This window comes from Octopus bimaculoides, chromosome 27 (assembly GCF_046866305.1).
Source record: "Octopus bimaculoides isolate indiv1 chromosome 27, ASM4686630v1, whole genome shotgun sequence".
NCBI classification, from domain to species: domain Eukaryota; kingdom Metazoa; phylum Mollusca; class Cephalopoda; order Octopoda; family Octopodidae; genus Octopus; species Octopus bimaculoides.
This window is the reverse complement of record NC_142954.1, coordinates 16,817,091-16,839,590: the sequence shown is the minus strand read 5'-3', so window position 1 is coordinate 16,839,590 and position 22,500 is coordinate 16,817,091. Positions and strand designations below refer to the sequence as shown.

The window sequence follows — 22,500 nt, the reverse complement described above, 5'->3', positions numbered from 1 at the left end:
CACTTGCCTCAAAAAGTCTTCGCAAGCGGAGTTTAGTGTCCAATGAAGGAAAGGTACGCATATATATATATAATCTAATTAGAAGTTGTAGTTGTGTTAACCTCATGAAGGGCTGGTTTCATCCAAGGAAATACTGGTTCAATACTTGGTATTTTGGGGGAATGAATTTTCTTAACATAATAGGTATATATGAAAAACATAGTTTATATCCATTTAAAAAAAGAAAAAAAATGGAGACTATGAAGTTGATAATCGTTTACTATTAACAGCAAATTGGACATCTTCACTTACAGCTGTTTCTATGAATTCTCAATAAACATTAAATTTACATTTATGTGACATGAGCACGAGATCATCAGAGGGGAAAAAGATGTACCTTTGGATATTATATGTGTACTTGTATATCTTGGAATCATGTGGTTGGGAAGCAAGAATAATTACCATGCTTAAAGGAAAATAAAAATAAAAAATATTGGGGTTGAATCATTTGACTAAATGTTCATCAAGGCAGTACCCCAGCATGGCCACAGTCTAATGTCTGAAACAAGTAAAAAAAGAAGATACACACACTGACGCACACATAGTCTTAAATTAAAAACCACAAATCTTGCAATTATAGCTACCTAGGGTTTCCTGATCAAAATAATATGAGGCTGAGTAAAAAGTAAGCAACCTTTTGAAACATGAAATTCATCACAATATATTTTAACAATGTGGAAATTTAATTCATTAAAGTAAGTACCATTACAATCAATACATTTTTGCCAATGAGTTACAAATTTGTTTATTCTGGTAACATAAAAATCTGGAGTTCTGGAACTGATGTACTCTTTGAATGCATTTTCAGCATCGATTTGATATTTGAATTCCTTCTCTTGCAGGAAACCATCAAGGTGCTTGAAAAAGTGGTAGTCGGTGGGAGAAAAGTCTGGGGAATAAGCTGGGTGGGGAAGAACTTTGTAGCCAAGTTCCCACAACTTCTGGAGTGTCATTAGTGAAACATGTGGTCAAGCATTGTCATGAAGAATGATTGGTCCTCTTCTGTTGACCAGTCTGGGATGGAGGAGTAGCAGTTTTTCATTCATTTTCGCAATTTCATGGCAATATGTTTCTGCAGTAATGGCTTTTCCGGGTTTTAAAAAGTTATAGTGGATGAGTCCAACAGTACACCACCAAACAGTCACCATGACCTTCTTTTTGAAGAGCTCAGGTTTAGGGAAGGTCTTCGGTGCTTCATTTTGGTCCAGAGCTCGTTTTTCATCATTGTACAGAATCCACGTTTCATCGCAAGTTACAATAGGGTTGAGAAATAGATCTATCTGGTTACAGAGAAGTGATGAGCAAATTTCATATCTGCGCATTTTCTGATTTTCATTCAAATCGTGTGGAACCCATTTGTCGAGCTTTTCTGATTTTCCGATCGCATGCAAATGGTTGCAGGCAGTTTTCTGGCTAACTTGAAGTTCTTTTGCCAGTTCTCAAGTGGTTTTATGTGAACCTTTCTCAGTGATGGTCTTTAATTGACTGTCATCGATGACAGATTGGGCATCCACTATGCTCATGATCTTCAAGGCTCAGATCTCCTCTGCAAAATCTTTTAAACCATTTTCGAGCTGACCACTCACTGGTCATTTCCTCACCAAACGTTTCGTTGATATCGTGAGCAGTTTCAGCTGCTTTATGTCCTTTTTTGAAGTTGAATAGCAAAATTGCCCAAATATCGTGCTCTGACAGTTCCATTTCAGAAGAAATATCAATATTAATTTATTGATGCATTTGAGCAAGTCTATGACTATTATCAGACAATTTCAAAAAAAATATTTTTAAAAAATTCAAAACACTGCAAAAATCCAGTGCAAATTCGTCATGGTTCAAAATGTTGCTTACTTTTTAATCAACCTGATAACTTATTCCTCCATTTATCTCTTCTTTAAATGTTATCCGCTCAAAAGACAACTGACAAATGGTCTTGCTTCCAGCTTGATAAATGGTGAAATAAATCATTATTTTGACCTGAAAACCCTGGGTAGCTATAATTTGTGATTTTTAATTTAAGATTATCTTTTACTCTCTTAATTAACTGAGTGTTTTTCTACTTGTTGAAGCATTATTACATTATATATATATATTGTTATATTTTTCATTCCAGATGCCATTATATTAAACATTTGTGAAGAGTAACCATGCCACGCATAAAAAATTCAGCAAAGCTGTCAGATTTTCAAAGAGGTCGTATTATTGGGCAACCTGAGGCTGGTCTTAGCCAGCGAAAAATTGCTGAAAATCTTCAAATTCCTCTTGCTATTGTTAATAGAATTATAGTGCAATTCAAAAACCAAGAGAAAGAATCAACAGATTCTTGTCCTGGCTGACCTGGGCTCTCAGAAAGGAAGCTTCACTGTTTGAAGAGAATTGTGGAAAATGAACCTCGTTCGAAGGCTTCTGACATTGCAAAACAGTTAGAAGTTAGTCTAAGAATGTGTGTTACATATCTGCATAAGCTTGGGAATTATGGATGAGCAGTTAGAAGAAAACCTCTCCTTCAGTCAAATAATATTAAATAAAAGATTCTGAAAATTTACGGTATCTATTTACTTCCTGCCTGTCTGTGTATAATATGTATATATAGATAGATAGATTCAGATGAATATGGTACTTGAGTTGAGGCACCAGAACTTAGTACAGTATTATCCATACAATTTCAAAATAAGGTGATTAAAATCAAAATAAGCAACAATGATATTCAGAGGTAATGTAGTACGGTCATACTGCATACATACATTCAAACACATACATTCAAACGATACATTCAAACGATCATACTGCATTACCTCTGGATATCATTGTTGCTTATTTTGATTCATCATCATCATCATCATCATCATCATCATTTAACGTCCGCTTTCCATGCTAGCATGGGTTGGACGATTTGACTGAGGACTGGTGAACCGGATGGCTGCACCAGGCTCCAATCTGATTTGGCAGAGTTTCTACAGCTGGATGCCCTTCCTAACACCAACCACTCAGAGAGTGTAGTGGGTGCTTGTGTGTGTGTGTGTGTGTGTATAGTTGAAGTTTATAGAAAAACAAAAGATGAAGACAGGTGTATGAACAACAAACTGGTGTATTAGCTTGACACTCAGGAAAATGAAGAAGTCTTTTATGTTTCGAGCCTATGCTCTTCAGCAGAAAAGAATACGAGAAACATGTTACCTTCATAAGAAATCCAAAACCGAAACAGATGCACTTTGTTGCTAACCTGCATTAAGGTCACACTACCACAAGCGAGAAAATATCTGGATTGAAAACTCTGTTTGTTTCTACAAATAATTTCATTGGTGAAGTTGTGGCCTTCACATGATCTCTCAGTGACTATCTTTAAGCCAGCTGTACAAGCGCCTTTTGATGGTTCCTGCAGCATGACATCATGAAGACGCAGTATAATGAAAGAGCCCTGAGGAACATTGATTTTCCATTGGCAAGCACCAATGATAGACATAGAAGGATATTTCTCATTCTGGATGAATCCTTCTGGTTTCGAGAGTTCCCTGTTCCTGCAAGATTTCGTTATTTGGTTTTCTGAAAATACAAGGAAAGAAAAAATAAGACCACAGCATATTAATAAATAATCATTTCTCTCCCTCCCTCTTTATTTCTCACACTCTCTTGGTCTTTCTCTCTCTCTCTCTTTTTATTTCTTTCTCTCTTCCCTCTCTCTGTATTTGGAATTAGTGAAATGTAAAGATCATTCTAACCTTTGACACAAGTATAAGTGACTTTTAGCCGTGTGTTGGGGCAAATGCTATCTAGCTGACATGCTTTCCGTCCCATGCAGCTGATTCGGAAGTTTTGAAACCATCGCTTCTGAAAATCGCTGTTTGTAGCACTTTCAGCATTGTAGAAAAGGATGATGGACCCCTCATCACATTCCAGGGTCTTTGATGATTGAAGGCACACATTTTGCAAACAGAAATTCCAGGTATCTGCAACGAAATGATGATAGTAGTAGTAGTAGTAGTAGTAGTAGTAGTAGTAGGAGTAGTAGTAGTAGTAGTAGTAGGAGTAGTAGTAGTAGGAGTAGTAGTAGTGGTGGTGGTGGTGGTGGTGGTGGTGGTGGTGGTGGCGGCGGCGGCAGAGGTGTGATGGTGGTAGTAGTAGCAGTAGAAGTGGTAGTGATGGTAGTGGTGGTGGAGGTGGTAGTGGTGGCAGAGGTGTGATGGTGGTAGTAGTAGTAGCAGTAGAAGTGGTAGTGGTGGTGATGGTAGTAGTAGTAGTGGTGGTGGTGGTGGTAGTGGCGGCAGAGGTGTGATGGTGGTGGTTGTAGTAGTAGTGATGGTGATAGTAGTAGTGGTAGTGGTGGTAGTAGTAGTAGTGGTGGTGGTTGTAGTGGTGGTAGTAGTAGTAATAGTAGTAGTAGTACAAGCAGCATCAATACTAAATTTTTCCAATTTTGGCACAAAGCCAGCAATTTCGAGAGGGAAGGGGAAATTCGATTACATAGATCCCTGTACCTGACTCTCTTTTTCTCTTTTTTCTCTCTTGTTTCAGTCATTTGACTGTGGCCATGCTGGAGGACTGCCTTTAGTTGAGCAAATCGACCCCAGGACTTATTCTTTGGAAGCCTAGTACTTATTCTTTCGGGCTCTTTTTGCTGAACCGCTAAGTGACGGGGACATAAACACACCAGCATCAGTTGTCAAGCGATGTTGGGGGGACAAACACAGACACACAAACATATACACATACATATATATATATATATACATATATACGACAGGCTTCTTTCAGTTTCCGTCTACCAAATCCACTCACAAGGCTTTGGTCGGCCCGAGGCTATAGTTGAAGACACTTGCCAGAGATGCCACGCAGTGGGATTGAACCTGGAACCATGTGGTTGGTAAGCAAGGTACTTACCACACAGCCACAATCTCCAAACGATGAAAGGCAAAGTTGACTTCATCGGGATTTGAAATCATAATGTCAAGATTCAGAGAAATTGCTGTTAAACATATTGTCTGATGTGCCACCGATTCTGCCAGCTCACCATCTTTAGCAAAAACAACAACAGAAATCATCATCATCATCATCAACAACAATTTTGGTACAAGGCCAGTAGTTTCGGGGTTGAGGATATGATGATTACATTGACCCAGTATATAACTGGTACTTATTTTATCGACTCCCTCAAGGATGAAAGGCAAAGTCAACCTCAGTGGAATTTGAACTCAGAATGTGAAAGTGGATGAGACGTTGCTAATGAGTTTTACCCTCACCCTAACGATTCTGCCAGCTTGTCAAAATAGTAATATTAATGAAGTTGGTTTCAAATTTTGGCACAATGCCAGCAAGATCGAGGGATGAGTTAAGTTGGTTACATTGACCATAAGCCCAGTATGTAACTGGTACTTATTTTATCGACCAAAAGGATAACAAGGAAAAGATGACTTCGGTGGAATTTGAACTCAGATTGTTTAGATAGAAGGAATACCACTAAGCAATATGCCTGGCGTGCTAACAATTCTGCCAGCTCATCACCCTTAATATTGGCAAATATTAACAGGTTACAACAGTAACAATGACAAAATATGCCGTTTGAGTGTTTAGAGATAACGAACTTTTTAACTTTAATGAAATAAGAGAAGAATGTGTCAGAAGTACTTGACAAAAGCAGAGGAAACACTTAGCATTATAATTCCATTATATTGGTCAAAGAATTTACATGAAGCACCACAAGTAAAAAAAAACTAAGAAAATGAATTAGTTTTGTCTGGGGAGATAAGACACACACACATACATAACATATATATACACACATACACATACACAGACATACGCATACATACATTCAAACACATTCACACTCACATTTACACACACACACACACACACAAACACACAAACACACACACAAATGCATATACACATACATAGATGCACAGACATATAAAAAACACATACATACACATATATTCCAGAAACAATTAAACACAATCATACACTTATAATCAGCATTCACACACACACGCACACGCACACACACACACACACACACACACACATGTCCACATCCATGAATGAATCTATCTGGTAAGACAAAACCCCAACGGATCTTTACGGATCTACAGCTGTTTCACTGACTAACAAACATTAGTCATTTGGCTACAAACAGCATCACAACTTATATCAATGCTTGTGCACACATATTGTATCTGCAGGGTGTATAAGGTATCTGAGGACATACCTTTTTTAGGTTATTGCTACATTTTTTTGCTAACTCTGTATAATCTTTGTTTCAGAAAATAATAATGGCAAACCCTCAGTTTACTCAAGAAATGAAGAGGCATTCTGTTATTGTGGTTATAAAGGCTGAGCATAGCGATTTATTCTGTCATTATGACAGAATAAAACCCTCATAAATTGATAGCAATATGAACAAAATATAATACAATACACAGATAAACAGATGGAATTAAATAACTTTATACGTTAACAAAATTAAATTAAATTAAATTGAATAAAAAAAGAAAAAAAAGAAAGAATAGAAAAAATAATAAGTAGATATAAACAAATAAATAAAAACAAATTAAACGAACGTGTATAAACAGGGGATACAGATAATACAGGCACCCCTCCACACACATGCACTTACAAAACATAGACACACATAGAGGGATACGCATGCATAGACACATACAATAGGAATACAAAATACAAAATGGCTGATCGTTAGCAAGGAGGGACACACATATAAGAAAGAAGAAAGCAAAGGACCACTGATGAGGTCACAGAAGTGTGACGAAAGAACTCTGGCCGAAATAGGATTAATGTAAAATAAAGCTGAAGCAAATTAATACCAAATATACAGTGCGTGTGTTTTTATTGGCTAAACTGGCAACATGACCATCCTCAAATACAACAGTATCTGTTTCAACACACGATTTCACATCAAGAATCTTACAAAACGAATATATAAACGTATATATATATATATATATATATATATATCATCATCATCATCGTTTGACGTCCACTTTCCATGCTAGCATGGGTTGGACGATTTGACTGAGGACTGGTGGACCAGGAGGCGACAGCAGGCTCCAATCTGATTTGGCAGAGTTTCTACAGCTGGATGCCCTTCCTAACGCCAACCACTCAGAGAGTGTAGTGGGTGATTTACGTGTCACCCACACGAATATATATATGCATAAATGTAGGTAGGGGGCTCCGAAAGGGGTCTCCGAAAGTAGCGTCCCTGCCTTCCTGAGTTAGTTTTCCACCACATTTCTTAAAACTCATGCTAGAGGCCTTGGTCTCAGGACCACTCATGTCTAGAAACTGAGGTTGGGGTTAAAGAAGGGCATGCTCCCCATAGAAAATCCGGCTCCAAAAGAGCCTCATGATAGTAAGGGAGAATGGGCACTAACCAGCCCAAAGGTTGGGGTGGGCTGCACCTGCCTGCTTCAGTCGCTATGGCATTGAGGTAGATCCTGCCACCCCTGTTAACGGGGACAAAACCCAGATCTAAAACACTGGATGATGATGATGATGCTGCTGATGATGATCATATATATGCATGAATGTATATGATGTGGTAAGAAATTTGCTACCGAACTTCATGGTTCTGGGTTCAGTTCTACTGCATGGCAACTTAAGGAACTCCTTTCTACTATAGCCTTGGAGCGATCGAAGCCTTGTTAGTAGGTCTGGGAGACAGAAGCTGAAAGAGCTCATTGTATATGTGCGTGTGTGTGTTTATGTGTTTGTGTTTGTTACCTACCACAGCTTGACAACTGATGTTGGTGTGTTTATGTCCTTGTAACTTAGCAGTTCAACAAAAGGACTGATAGAATAAGTACTAGACTTTAAAAATAAGTACCAGGATTGATTTGTTAGACTAAAACCCTTCAAGGCAGTGCTCCAGCATGGCTGCAGTCAACTGACTGAAGTAAGAGATAAAATGTGTGTGTGTATATATATATATATATATATATATATATATATATAAGTAATAAAGATAATATTTGGTCAGAGAGTGATCAATGGTTTTGCATCCACGAACGTTGTAGCCTCATGGATGACTACGCTGACACTAGCTTGAAGACAAATTTAACTCTTCACTTTTGGGAGGTAGAAATCTGTTATGGTCATTGGTCATTTAGTCATCCAAGAATAAACAGTCTGGTGTCAGTGAGGATGGGTTATCTCCCCTAGCTAGTTGCGGGCTGGGTGAGTGGGAAGAAGGGGTTTATCCCTTGGGCTGCTTTTAGATTGTAAGGACCTTTCTGGGCTTAGTCAGTGAATGGGGTATCCCATGCTTGCAGCAGGTAGCACTTGAAATGGAGGCATGGGCTGAAGATTTTTTAATGAGTATTCAGTGATTCAGGTTTTAGGGAGTCTTTAGGTATCCTAGCTCGCTCAGCTATGCAGAACATGCAGCATATGCTCCCATTGATATAGGGTTCCAGCCGACAGTGACAGAAACGTCAGCACTGATCCCAACGACCCCAGTACCAGCACTACAGCCAGAGAAGATGACCAGTAGCACCAGTGAGGCTACCGGCCCCACACCCAACATTACCACATCACCGACAGCGCTCACATCATCACTGGCAACAATAGTGCCAAAGCTACAGCTGGGGATGATGACAACGACAGCAACCACAGTGACAGCAGCATTGCTGGACCCACGCATCGTAATGATAACAACATTGACAGCAACCCCAACAACAACAACATCCCCAAGCCCAGAACCAGTATTGTGAACTCAGCCAACACCCAAGCCTGGAAACATGTCGGGTCAACCAGGATGGGCTTCAAGCAATGCCCGCACTACCACAGGTCCTCATTCAGGATTACAGAAAGAGATTTGTCACATCCCTTGCCAGCCATGTGTGGTGCCTCAAAGATGAAGGGGTCCCATACAATATCAAGTGGAAGGTCTTAGAGTGGTAAGGACCCTACATGAACAGGAGCGTATGCTGCAAGTTTTGCATAGCTGAGTGAGCTAGGATGCTACAAGACTCCCTGAAACCCGAATAACTGAATACTCACCACACTATGCATCCATTTCAAGTGCTACCTGCTGCAAGCATGGGATTCCCCATTCACTGACTAAGCCCAGAAGGGTCCTTCCAATCCAGAAGCAACCAAAGGGATAAGTCCCTTGTTCCCACTCTCCCAGCCCACAAATAGCTGGTCAAGGGAAGATAACCCATCCTCACTGACACCAGACTATTTAGTCTTTGATGACTAAATGACCAAGGACTGTAACAGATTTCTACCTCCTGGAGGTGAAGAGTTAAATTTATCCTCAGCCTTCGTGGATGTGAAACCATTGGTCACTCTCTGATCAGACTTTAACTTTATTACTTCCATAGTTTACTGCTCTATACTTTAGAGCAGTCTTTCTTAACCCTTTGCTCTTGTATAACTCTTAAAATAAATTACATGTCTCAAGAAGCCCCTGCGCAAAAAAATTATATACCATATCTTTCTCATCGTAGTTATATGTTGTTATATTGGTTTGTTATATTGTTTTGATAACAGAATAGGTTAGATAGGATGATGTCTATATTACAATATTACAATAACAAACAATATGTTGTGCATGTATAGTAATATTACAATCATGAAATTAGCATTAGCTTATCTCACTCTTTCTCGGGGAACCCCTAGGAACCTTTTGCGAAATCCTAGGGTTCCAGGAAACCCCGCTTGAGAAACACTGCCTTAGACTGTGCTTGTTTTTCGAAATATATGATGCATTGACAATATATATATATATATATATATATATATATATATATATATATATATATATATATATATATATATACATATATATATATATACATATATATATATATACATCATCATCATCATCATCATCGTTTAACGTCCGCTTTCCATGCTAGCATGGGTTGGACGATTTGACTGAGGACTGGTGAAACCGGATGGCAACACCAGGCTCCAGTCTGATTTGGCAGAGTTTCTACAGCTGGATGCCCTTCCTAACGCCAACCACTCAGAGAGTGTAGTGGGTGCTTTTACGTGTCACCCGCACGAAAACGGCCACGCTCGAAATGGTGTCTTTTATGTGCCACCCGCACAAGCCAGTCCAGGGGCACTGGCAACGATCTCGCTCGAAAATCCTACAGGAGCCAGTCAGGCGGTACTGGCAACGGCCACGCTCAAAATGGTGCATCTCATGTGCCACCCGCACAAGAACCAGTCCAGGGGCACTGGCAACGATCTTACTTGGCTTGCCGGGTCTTCTCACGCACAGCCCATTTCCAAAGGTCTCGGTCCGTAGTCATCGCCTCGGTGAGGCCCAATGTACGAAGGTCTTGCCTCACCACCTCAGCCCAGGTCTTCCTGGGCCTACCTCTTCCACGGGTTCCCTCAACTGTTAGGGTGTGGCACTTTTTCACGCAGCTATCCTCCTCCATTCTCACCACATGTCCATACCAGCGCAATCGTCTCTCTTGCACGCCACATATATGTATATTTCCGTGCTGGTGGCACGTAAAAAGCACCCACTACACTCTTGGAGTGGTTGGTGTTAGGAAAGGCGTCCAGCTGGAGAAATACTGCCAGATCAGATTGGGGCCTGGTGCAGTCGCTTAGTTTCCCAGACCCCAGTCGAACCGTCCAACCCATGCCAGCATGGAAAACGGACGTTAAACGATGATAATATATATACATATGTGTGTGTGTGTGTGTATATATATATATATATATATATATATATATATATATATATATATATATATATATATATATATATATATATATATACACACACATACATACATACATACATACATACACACACGCACACTTACATGTATGTATGTATGTATATATGTATGTATCACAAATATTCATTCGAAGCAAATTATTCTGTGACTATTCAAACTCAATAGCTACGTGCGGTCTGTCAACTTTTATCGCTTGAAGGATCACAAGGGGTATGTGCGAGCGCACGTGTAGGTGTGTGTGTGTGTGTGTGTGTGTGTGTTTGTGCTTTCGAGTGCCATAGTTACTGATGGAATTGGTTCGGTCTGTGCATTCACTCTTCTTTTCATCTGTAATGGTCGTCAGCGGTAATCAGATGAAAAAACACGGATTCGGTCAATCATCACAAGTTATGTGATGTAGGGCAAACATTTGAACACCTACCTACCTACCCCTCTCTCTCTTTTTATCTATCTATCTATCTATCTATCTATCTATCTATCTATCTATCTATCTATCTATCTATCTATCTATCTATCTATCTATCTATCTACATTCTCACACGTGTATGTATGTATGTATGTGTATATGCGTGCATGTAAGTTCTTCTGCGTGTGTATATAAAACCGATAGACAGATAGATTCATAGACAGATATGGGAATCTTCGTGGATGCATATACTAATGTTTATATACGTATACTGTAATATGTGTGTGTCTGTTTGTCAATGTGTGTGCGGGGATCTTAGTCTATATATATATATACATGCTCGTACGTGTTCGCGTGCGTGAGTTCCTATGTTTATTTCTTATGTTTATTTCGAAACGAAAACACAATTTGGCGCCAGCTTCATCACACTCGACGGGGTTTTTCTCGGCCCCAAATACTTCTTGCATTTGACAACATTAATGCTGTCGTTGGGTGAGAAATAAAGTAAATTAAGTAAATTAAAGTAAATTAAAATAAAAGTAACATAAAATAAAAGTAACATAAAATGGGGGGACCCAGAATCGTCGTTGTTTGTGATCTTCTTTGAATTCCGTGGGCGAGTTTCAGAATGACGAGTTCGTACCCCACTGTTGGCACATGACTTCATTTCCTTAAATCAAAACCCCTATTTTCACTTCCCTCTCAACAACATCCCCTGTATACAGCCCCACCTTCAACAACATCCCCTATTCACCCCGGACCAACCCCTCAAATAACAGTTAATTAAGTTCTTAATTAATCAAAAAGCATATTAATTCATTCCATTTGGTGAACTTTAGACGTAAGTAATATTTTAGCCGAAACAATTCACCGTTAAGAAGCTGCAGGGCCTCTTCAAAGTCGATTCGCTTGCTAGAAATACTAGCTAAATCTTCCATCAAGCTTACCATAACGACTTGATTAACAAAAAGGAAATCGCGTCGGATAATGTGGATCTAATTTCTTTGCATATATGAAAAAGATGGGATGGCTATGGTTGGAACGTTCTTGATCATAAGTCTGCCCGAATAGGTCAGACCTGGGTTAAAGAAGACTATGCCTTTTGAATTCCTTTTTACCATTTTGTGCTGTTAAGTTCTATTCGAACCCTTCCATTGTTGATGTTGTTGTTGTTACTTCTTTAATAGACGGTCAGCCTCAATCCAGCATACCCATTGTCAAAGGCGCTCTAGTCATGACCATCCTGTCCTTATGTCTATCAAGAATTACCCTATGTATACACTATCTTGTGTATTTCCTTATCTCTAAGACGACAGACATGTTCTTAATAATTGTGTCTGAACTGCTTGCTTTTACTGACTTGTTAGTCTGTCCAAGCATGTCATAGATCAGTGGTTCTCAACGAGAGTCCACATGGCCCCTGAGGGTCCATATAAGATTTTGGGGGGTCCACACAATGAAATAGTAAATTGGTGATCCACAATAGCATTTTAAGGGCCCCTGAAAAAATCTTGTTTTTGCTGTATGCATTGATATGTATTTTAAGAAACAACCAGGTTTCTTTCTCTAAAAATTTACATGGTTCAACCTACACAAATTAATGTGCAGAAAACAAAATAGGAATTTTGAAAGAAGGGAAAGACTTCCCTTTGTACCCACCCACCCAACCACCCACCCACCCACTCACCCACCCACCCACCCACCCACCCACCAATAACATTTTTTTTTAATATTACAAATGGTGGAAAATTGATTTCCTACCATTTCTTATAATAATAATGATGAGAAAGTCATAAAGATTAGGAATTTCTATTAAAAAAGTTTCATTTCTCTATTATGTATATCCATGTCCCAGTTTGCTAATGCTAAGGCCTAAATTGTCTAACTCTATGAGATTTGCCTAACCTTGGGACATGAATACACATAATACAGAAATGAAGATTTTTAATAGAAATTCCTAATTTTTATGACTTTCTCATTATTATTATAAGCCATGGTAGGAAACCAATTTTCCACCAATGTGTAACAGTTTTAAAAAACATTTTATGGGGTGGAGGGTACAAAAGGGAGTCTTTCTGAAAGAAATATCTATAAAGCTAACTCTAAACATTGACTGGCTATGGGGGTCCATCAGAATAAAATAGTAATGAAAGGGGACCCACAGATAAAAGATGGTTGAGAACCTCTGTCCTCAATGAATGATGTCAAATCTCTGTGGTTATACACAGGGCTGTCTTAGCAACAACCAAGCTCCTCACCCCTGGGTAAATCAATGCACTGGACCCTATAGAATTTCTTTGTTGACAGTTGAGTCCTGGGGTCAATTTAATTGGCTTTCCTGCCCCTCGAAATTTCTGGCTTTATGTCAGAATTCGAAACAGTCTGTCAATGTAGAGTGGGGCTAATCGTGTGAACTGATGTGAAATGCAGAAATCAATGATAACTAACCTAAGATTGCGACCCTGGGATCCCAACATCTGAAGGGTCCTGTCCGATCGAGATTTCTTATTGTAGAAAGGGTTATTATTATAGAGGTCTAGTGGTGGGTAAGAGCGATGATGTTCGCAGGGAGATGGTCAGTTTTGCAGGACTTTTGGACCAGAGACTTCCAAGGATGACTTCTAGAAATCCCTAGTCTGGCTTGGTTTGGCCCGGTCTGGCTTGGCCTGGTCTGGCCTACCGAATGACACTCTCCAAAGACGGAAGTGGAACCAAGTTGGGCTGTCTGAAATTCATGCAGAGCAAACAGTCCAGCAATCACTTGGCCAGTGTCCAAGTATTGCTGGCTTTTGGAGTTTTGTTGAACAGCTGTGGTCACTTGTAGGATGAATACAACTATCGGCCGAGTCCATCCTGAAAGTCACCCCATCACCCACCTCAGGCAAGGCAGAGTAGGCAGTGTTACTCGGTCAAGTGCAGGAGTTCTCAACCATTCACGGATCCCTTTGATAACTATCCTACTCTGGTGGTCAGTTTGCAAGAGATGTGAACGCCAAGACAGATACAGAGGACCAGTGGCTATGGATGAGGAAGAGTGACCTGCCACTACTACTACTACTGCTGCTGCTACTACTACTACTACTACTACTACTACTACTACTACTGCTACAGCTACTGCCACTGCTGCTGCTGCCACCTCTACCACTGCTGCTGCTATGTTAAGCCTGTTTACATGCAAAATCCTCACAACACGCATGCACACACACACACACACACACACACACACATTCAATGTTTTGTCCTGTACTGTCCATAATGTTTTTCTTGCTGTAAACCCTTTGCGGTCAATAAAGAAACCACCACCACCATTATTACTACTGTTATTATTATTATTATGTTGTTTTTTTTTTTCTTCTTTCTTCAAATTTTCTTCCATTTCTCACCGAGTGTTTTCCGTGCACCTAGGGCAGAGAAACTCGTATGCATTCCCAGTTTACACACGCAAATTCACAGGTAAAACATGTATTTAAGAAAAAAAAAAAAAAAAAAAATCATGAATGGATGTTGTTTGCACAGCGATAATGCTCTTCTCAGTACATGAGTCTTTCCAGTTAGCACAATTTTTTACACTTCCTGTAGGGATGGTAAGCCTGGTATCATTTTCAAATAGGTTTCAGTACCTTTTTTTATCATTCCTAGAGATCCTACAATCACTGGTATGGTAGTCGCCTTGAGGTGCCACATTTTTTCAATTTCTATTAGCAAGTCTTTATATTTACTGATCTTGTCAAATTCTTTCGCCGCTATATTATGATCAGAGGGAATACTCATGTCAATTAATAAACACGTCTTCTTTGTCTGATCTTTTATAATAATATCCGGTTTATTAACTTTTATAGTTTTGTCGGTATGTACGGGGAAGTCCCAGAGAATTGATACATTTTCTCCCTCAGTTACAGCTTCAGGATGGTGTTTATACCATTTGTCAGCGGTTTTGATTTTATAATGCTGACATATTGTCCAGTGTAAATACTGGCCGACTCTGTCATGTCTTGCTTTATATTCTACAGGTGCTAAGACTCTACACCCTGAGATTAGGTGGTCTATAGTTTCAATCTCATCGCTACAGAATCAGCATTTTGGGTCAGCTCCATTTTTTATCACATTGGCTTGGTAGTTCCGGGTTAATAAGCTTTGGTCTTGAGCAGCCAATATAAAACCTTCACTCTCTTCTTTTGGCCCTGAACTTCGTAACCACTGATGCGTGCGTTTCTGGTCGACATCAGCTTGTTTGCTACGAGCCACATACTTGCCATGCTGAGGTTTCTCTTCCCATCTGCTAGCTAATTTTTCATGTGCTTTTGTCTTTGCAGTTAATTTTATTTTCTTTGCAGCAGCAGTTGGCGCATTTCCTTCAACCTGATCAAGCTGGTGGGTATCTAAGAGTTCGGTAGCGAATTTTTTGCTCTCTTTCAGAATAGAGTGAAGTTTTTTTGGTCTTTCATGTTTTTCAACAAGTTTCAGCATCCAATCGTTGGTTGTTTCAAGGTATTTGGCCAGTCCGATTGTGGTGGTTTTGTACGTAAGTTCAAGCTGGATCAAGCCTCGACCTCCCTGAGCTCTGGGAAGGTAAAGATGATCCACGTCTGCCTTTGGATGATGCATCTTATTACAAGTCAGTAGCTTGCGGATTTTTCTATCAATTCTGACTATTTCACTGGTATTCTAGTTAAGCACATTGAAGCTATAAAGAACAACTGGGACTACTAAGGAATTTATGGCTAACACCTTATTGTATGCATTCAGCTCAGACTTCAGAACTGCTCGAACTCTTCTATAACATTCCTTCCTAACCTTCTCTTTCATGCTTGCATGCTGGATACCAGAGCCTTCATTTATTCCTAGGTATTTATAGGTTTGTTCCTGCTCAAGTTCTTTTATTACTGTTTCAACATCCAATTCTATTGAACTTGACTTTACCAGTTTCCCTTTCTTAAAAGTGGCTTTGGCACACTTTTCAAGGCCAAACTCCATCCCGATATCATCACTGAATCCTTTCACAGTATGTAATAGTCCTTGAAGCTCTTCATCATCTTTGCCATATCGCTTTAAATCATCCATATAAAATAGATGGCTTATTTTCCTGTTGTCAATTTTGTAGCCATACCTTGTTCTATTCAGTTCACTTGAGAGTGGTATTAGTGCTATGCAGAAAATTAGTGGTGAAAGCGATTCACCCTGGAAAATGCCACAGTTTGTGCTAATATTGTTTGAGTGCAATACTCAATTAGAATGATATAATTGCAGCTTCGTGTTCCATAGTGACATATTATACTTTAAAAAATCTGAAATTACAGGAGAAATTTTGAAAATGTCCAGCGATTTCAGAATCCACGCATGTGGTATGCTGTCAAAGGCTTTTTTATAATCACTCCATGAAGAGCTGAGATTTCTGCGCTTGTTATGGCAGTTCTCAAGGATCATGCGATTAATTAAGAGCTGATCTTTGCATCCGTATGCGCCTCGTCTGCATCCTTTTTGTTCAGTGGGAAAGAGGTTATTCTCTTCCATAAACGTATATGTTTTCTCCACTAGAATAGATGTCAAAATCTTATAGGTAGTAGACAAACATGTTATAGGCCGGTAGTTTTTTTGGGTCTTTGGTTTCGTTATTTTTCGGGAGGAGGTAAGTAATACCATTTGCCATCCAATGGGGAGTTCTTTCTGGGTCTTTCATAATACTATTAAATAGTATTACTAACATTTTGTGTGTGGACGAGAGTGATGAGAGCCAGAAATTTGGTACTCTATCAGTACCAGGGGATTTCCACTTATGAGCCTTCGTTAGTGCCCTCCTTAGGTCGGCGATTGAGATGTCTTCCCATACCTGTTCTTGTAGATTTTTGTAGGCATCTTGGGTGCGTTTGATCCAGTCTGCATTTTCATCGTATGGTTTCTCATCACTCCAGATCCCTTTCCAAAAGTTTTCAACTTCTTCCATTTGGGATCGGTTTTCAATGGTTATTTTTTCTTTCCCTATTTCCCTGTAAAATGATTTGGCATTGGATTTGAACATCTTATTTTGTGTGTAGAATCTGATTCTCTTCTCAAATCTGCGTATTCTCTGAGCCTTCGCTTGAACTTTTTGTTTAAGTGTTTCATTCGCTGACATTAGTTCTTCTCTTGTTGAGAATCCATATTATTATTATTATTATTATTATTATTATTATTATTATTATTATTATTATTATTATTATTATTATCATTATTATTATTATAGATCTCAAAGGAAACGGCAGTATTTAAAGGGAGTTACATGTTGTACTTGGACTTCCTTTCCTTTCTTCCTTCCTGTAACTTTCTGCAGCCAAACTGGTGCCAGTACCATTATTATAAACGTCAGATACTTGTTGTTTGATGATGATGGTGATGATGATGATGTCATTGTTGATGTTTTTTTCTATTAGTACTTATCCTGTTGTTGAAGTCTACACCTTTTGGATTCATTTGTACCATTTTGAGCTGTTAATTTCTGTTTGAACCCTTCTAGTGTTGTTGTTATTATTGTTGTTGCTTCTTTAACAGTAGGTCAGCCTTAATCCAGTAGACCTGTTATCAAAAGCCATGACGATTGTGTCCTTATGTCTATCAGGAATTAGCTTGTGTATACATTACCTAGTGTATCTCTTTATCTCTAAGACGACAGGGCCTAAAGTTTCACATGTTTCCTTGATCTTGATAATTGTATCTGGACTGCCTGCTTTTACCGTCATGTCAGTCTGTTCAAGCATGCCCCAGATGAACGATGCCAAATGACTGTGGTTATATAGGAGCACTCCGTTGGTTATGACGACGAGGGTCCCAGTTGATACGATCAATGGAACAGCTTGCTCGGGAAATGAACGTGCAAGTGACTGAACAATCCACAGACATACGTACCCTTAATGTAGTTCTCAGGGAGACTCAGCATGACACAGAGTGTGACAAGGCCGGCCCTTTGAAATACAGGTACTACTCATTTTTGCCAGCTGAGTGGACTGGAGCAATGTGAAATAAAGTGTCTTGCCCAAGGAACCGACGCGTCGCCAAGAATCGAACTCACGACCATACGATCAAGAGCTGAATGCCCTAACCATTAAGCCACGGGCCTTCACGTGGTTATATACAAAGCCACCTTAACAGCAATAAAGGCCACTGAATACATCAATGCAATGCATCCAATAATATTTACTTATTGACAGCAAGCCACAACAAAGATTAGAATGAGGCCCTTAGACCAGTTCTCCACAACCCTGTTTCACTTGTGGTACACTTATATTCTTTTCAAAATCCAGTAGCACACATGATTATTATTATGCGATGGAAACTCACAGCTTGTTTTGCTGGGTATGACGGAAAGTGTCAGCTGTCCACAACCGGCAGACTAAGGTGACACTTGCTTACTGGTCATGCTTCAAGAAATCTGTGAAGAATTCCTGCAGGTCCAAGCAATGCTGATTTTTTGTAGGTGTTCTACCTTCACACTTGGACCAGTCTCTTTCAGCCATGTTGGTAGCTGAGTGCCGATACTCCCAAATGCACCAATTACTATTCGTATTATGTCTACTCTCCTCATTGACCACAACCTTCGTATTCCCCACTCCAAATCGTCACTGTTGTTTATTTTTTCTTCGTTCACATTGATCCTGTTGTCACTGGGGCATGCTATGTCTTGCATGTTCTTTCTTTTTTATTCACTATAATAAAGTCCGGTTTCCGATGTCTGGTCAGGTGATCGCACTGGATCTTGTATCCTATGGAATTTTGCAATTCTCATTCCCAGGGACTCTTTCTGGATTTTCTCATACCACAGGTTTGCTCTTTGTAGGACATGATTTCCACAGAGCTCCCAATGGATCATTCTTGCCACATTGTCATGGTGTCTTTTATATTCATGTTGTGCCAATTTTGGGTACTCACTAATGATGTGCCATACCGTTTCACCCCTCTCTCCAAACATTCTGCATTTGTCGCTATCAGTAGTGTTGTCTATTCTGCACTTCACATAGTTGGTCCTTAACACTTGTTCTTGAGCTGCGCAGATGTCTCTATCTTCAGGTCACTCCTCCTCATCCATAGCCACTGGTCCTCTGTGTCTGTCTTGGCGTTCGCATCTCTTGCAAACTGACCACACATTTTTTTTTCTTTCCATGGTTTTTTTCTTGTTCATTTTTGTTAAAATGTTTCTTTCATTACACAATTTTCAGTTTTGATGACACTGGCCTTCTTCATATGTTTCAACAATGGCTCCACTTATTATTATCATCATCATCATCATCATCATCATCATCATCATCATCATCATCATCATCATCATTATTATTATTATTATTATTATTATTATTATTATTATCATCATTGTCATTATTATTATTATTATTGAATGAGAGAGCAGTGCATGCCATCAAAGTGACTGGCGAGCTGGCAGAATCGTTAGAGCGCTGCCTGAAATGCTTAGTGGTATTTCGCCCATCCCTACATTCTGAGTTCAAATTCCGCCATGGTTGAATTTGCCTTTCATCCTTTCGGGGTTGATAAATTAAGTACCAGTCAAGTACTGAGGTTGATCTAATTGACTGGTTCCCTCCCACAAAATTTCAGGCCTCGTGCCTATAATAGAAGGGATTATTATTATTATTATTGTTATTCTGAAAAACACTCGGATAGTTCTTAATTGCAAAAAGGCAATGACAAATGACCAAAACTGCCACATAAATGGTGTAAAGAATCGAAGGAAGATGTTGAAACTTCCTCTCTGCGAGTTTATTTTATTCAGCAGCAAAGGGAGCTATTTTTTCGGAGAGAAGTATAATTGGTACGTTAAAAAATGACAATATAATTTCTGCTTGAAAAAGTAGAATTAAAGGAATGTATTTGCTACGTGCTTACAATGTACGACCACTCTGAAATTGACTTCAGGTAACGAAAAATGAAGACACAAAGAGTTTGACTTCAGTTCATGAAAACTGCTTTGAATCTTTAGCAGTTCGCAGCAAAAAGATGTCATGTTTTAAATATCATAATGGATGGGTAAATAAGCATCCTTGAAGTGAAACAACGCATTGGTAGATAAACAAAGGTATCAACAAACAGAAGGGAAGGAAGAGAACATCACCTTTCAAGTAACTCAGAATAGGTAAAGGTAAGCTTGCCAAGGTTTAATGCAGTTTAAATATGGAGATTAAGATTGTTTGGTATTGGATATTCTTCGCGTACAATGTCCCTAGTCAATTTTAATCACTGTTGCAGGTGGACAGTTGAAATAAATAAATGGACAAAATCCTTTCACTTTTATAATATTCTCTAACCAAGTAATAATACACAATTACAACATATAAATAAATAATAAATCCCCAAAATGTGAAAACTACTAAAAAATATTCTCTAATGCCAATATACGACCATATAGAAGACCCTACATACAAAAAAACTATGTACAGACAACGGATTAGAGAAAAACCCTTGTAAACCACTGCTTTTCTCAGTTTGTCCACTTATGCAGGAGCTCTTTACATTATTTACATTATGTGTGTGTGTGTGTGTGTGTGTGTGTGTGTGTGTGTGTGTGTGTGTATTTTCCTATGTGTTCGTTCCGTGGTCTGTAGTTCATTGTTCTAACGTCCTGTACCCTGATATGCATCTATATACACATGTAGATGTAAGTATGTACATATATGTGTGTATACATGCATATATGTTCTTTGTATTATATATATATATATATATATATATATATATATATATATATATATACACACACATATATGTATGTCTACACACACATACACACACACAAGTATGTAGAAATATTAAACATAAATTACATCTTCTATGCATCTCTTAATATATACATACCACATCTAAACACAAGTCATATCCTTCCGCCGAAACAGAGAACTATTTACATTAAAGCCTTACATTGAAGTCAATGAAAACATGCTCCTGGTAAAATAAGCCACAGTTTTGGCTCTGTTCTTCCCAAAGAAATTATGATTACATTGGGTTTGTAGGTGTATGTGTGTGTCTGTAAACAAATAGCATGTGTGTATGTGTGTGTGTGTGTATACATATACACACACATATGTATTTACATACATGTGTATGCATGTATGTGATGGTGTGGCTGTGGATGTATGTATCTGAGTAAACACACACGTTATATGTATGTTATGGATATAAATAAACAATTAGATATGATACATACAAATATATACACACATGCACACAAACGTGCACATGCACACACACACACATATACACACACATTCATAATATAAATAATATGCATAAAGATACATAATATAATACATAATATACATAAATATACATAAAATGAATATGTACATACACTTATATACATATATACACACACATATATGTACACACAATATATATCCATACTTAAAATTTCACATGTATGTATATGTATATTAAATGTGTATGTGGGTGTGTGTATGTTTGCTTATTCTGTATAAGCAAGAAAGAGAGGGAGACAGAGAGAGAGAGAGAGAGAGAGAGAGAGAGAGAGAGAGAGAGAGAGGCAAGTGAGGGAGATGTAGCGAGTAAGGTAGAGTTAGGTGATATATCTAATTAGACAGGTAGATAACTGTATCTACATACAGCTATATATACACACAGCAGATACAATACATCTGGGATTCGTCAAGATCATCACTGCACACACACACACACACACACACACACACACACACACACACACACAAAAACACACACAAATAAATATAAAAAATACAAAGGAGTGTCTGAATTTCACAAATGGAAGAAAATGTACTCAATACATGTAGCAGAGTATATTTATATATTTAGAAGTGAATGGGTGAATCTGTCTTTGCTCTGAGGTTGGCACATATACTCTTTTACTCTTTTGCTTGTTTCAGCTATTTGACTGCAGCCATGCTGGAGCACCGCCTTTAGTCGAGCAAATCGACCCCAGGACTTATTCTATGTAAGCCTAGTACTTATTCTATGTAAGCCTAGTACTTATTCTATGTAAGCCTAGTACTTATTCTATGTAAGCCTAGTACTTATTCTATCGGTCTCTTTTGCCGAACCGCTAAGTTACGGGGACGCAAACACACCACCATCGGTTGTCAAGCGATGTTGGGGGGGGGGGACAAACAGACACACAAACATATACACACACATACACATATATATACATATATACGACGGGCTTCTTTCAGTTTCCATCTACCAAATCCACTCACAAGGCTTTGATCGGCCCGAGGCTATAGTAGAAGACACTTGCCCAAGATGCCACGCAGTGAGACTGAACCCGGAATCATGTGGCTGGTAAGCAAGCTACTCACCACACAGTCACTCATATATTCTTTT

General features: G+C 38.9%; 1 protein-coding gene across 2 annotated transcripts in view; it reads right to left on the bottom strand.

Annotated features, from left to right (window-relative positions):
• The window catches only part of LOC106876113 (uncharacterized), a 187,355-nt gene that overhangs the window by 14,198 nt on the left and 150,657 nt on the right, over nucleotides 1-22,500 (bottom strand). For both annotated transcript variants that reach the window (XM_089343366.1, XM_089343367.1), the window contains exons 2-3: nucleotides 3,756-3,983; nucleotides 3,214-3,579 (exon numbers count right to left, since the gene is read on the bottom strand). In XM_089343366.1, the coding sequence (XP_089199492.1) occupies nucleotides 3,214-3,579; nucleotides 3,756-3,983 (594 nt within the window). The remainder of the gene's footprint in view (nucleotides 1-3,213; nucleotides 3,580-3,755; nucleotides 3,984-22,500) is intronic.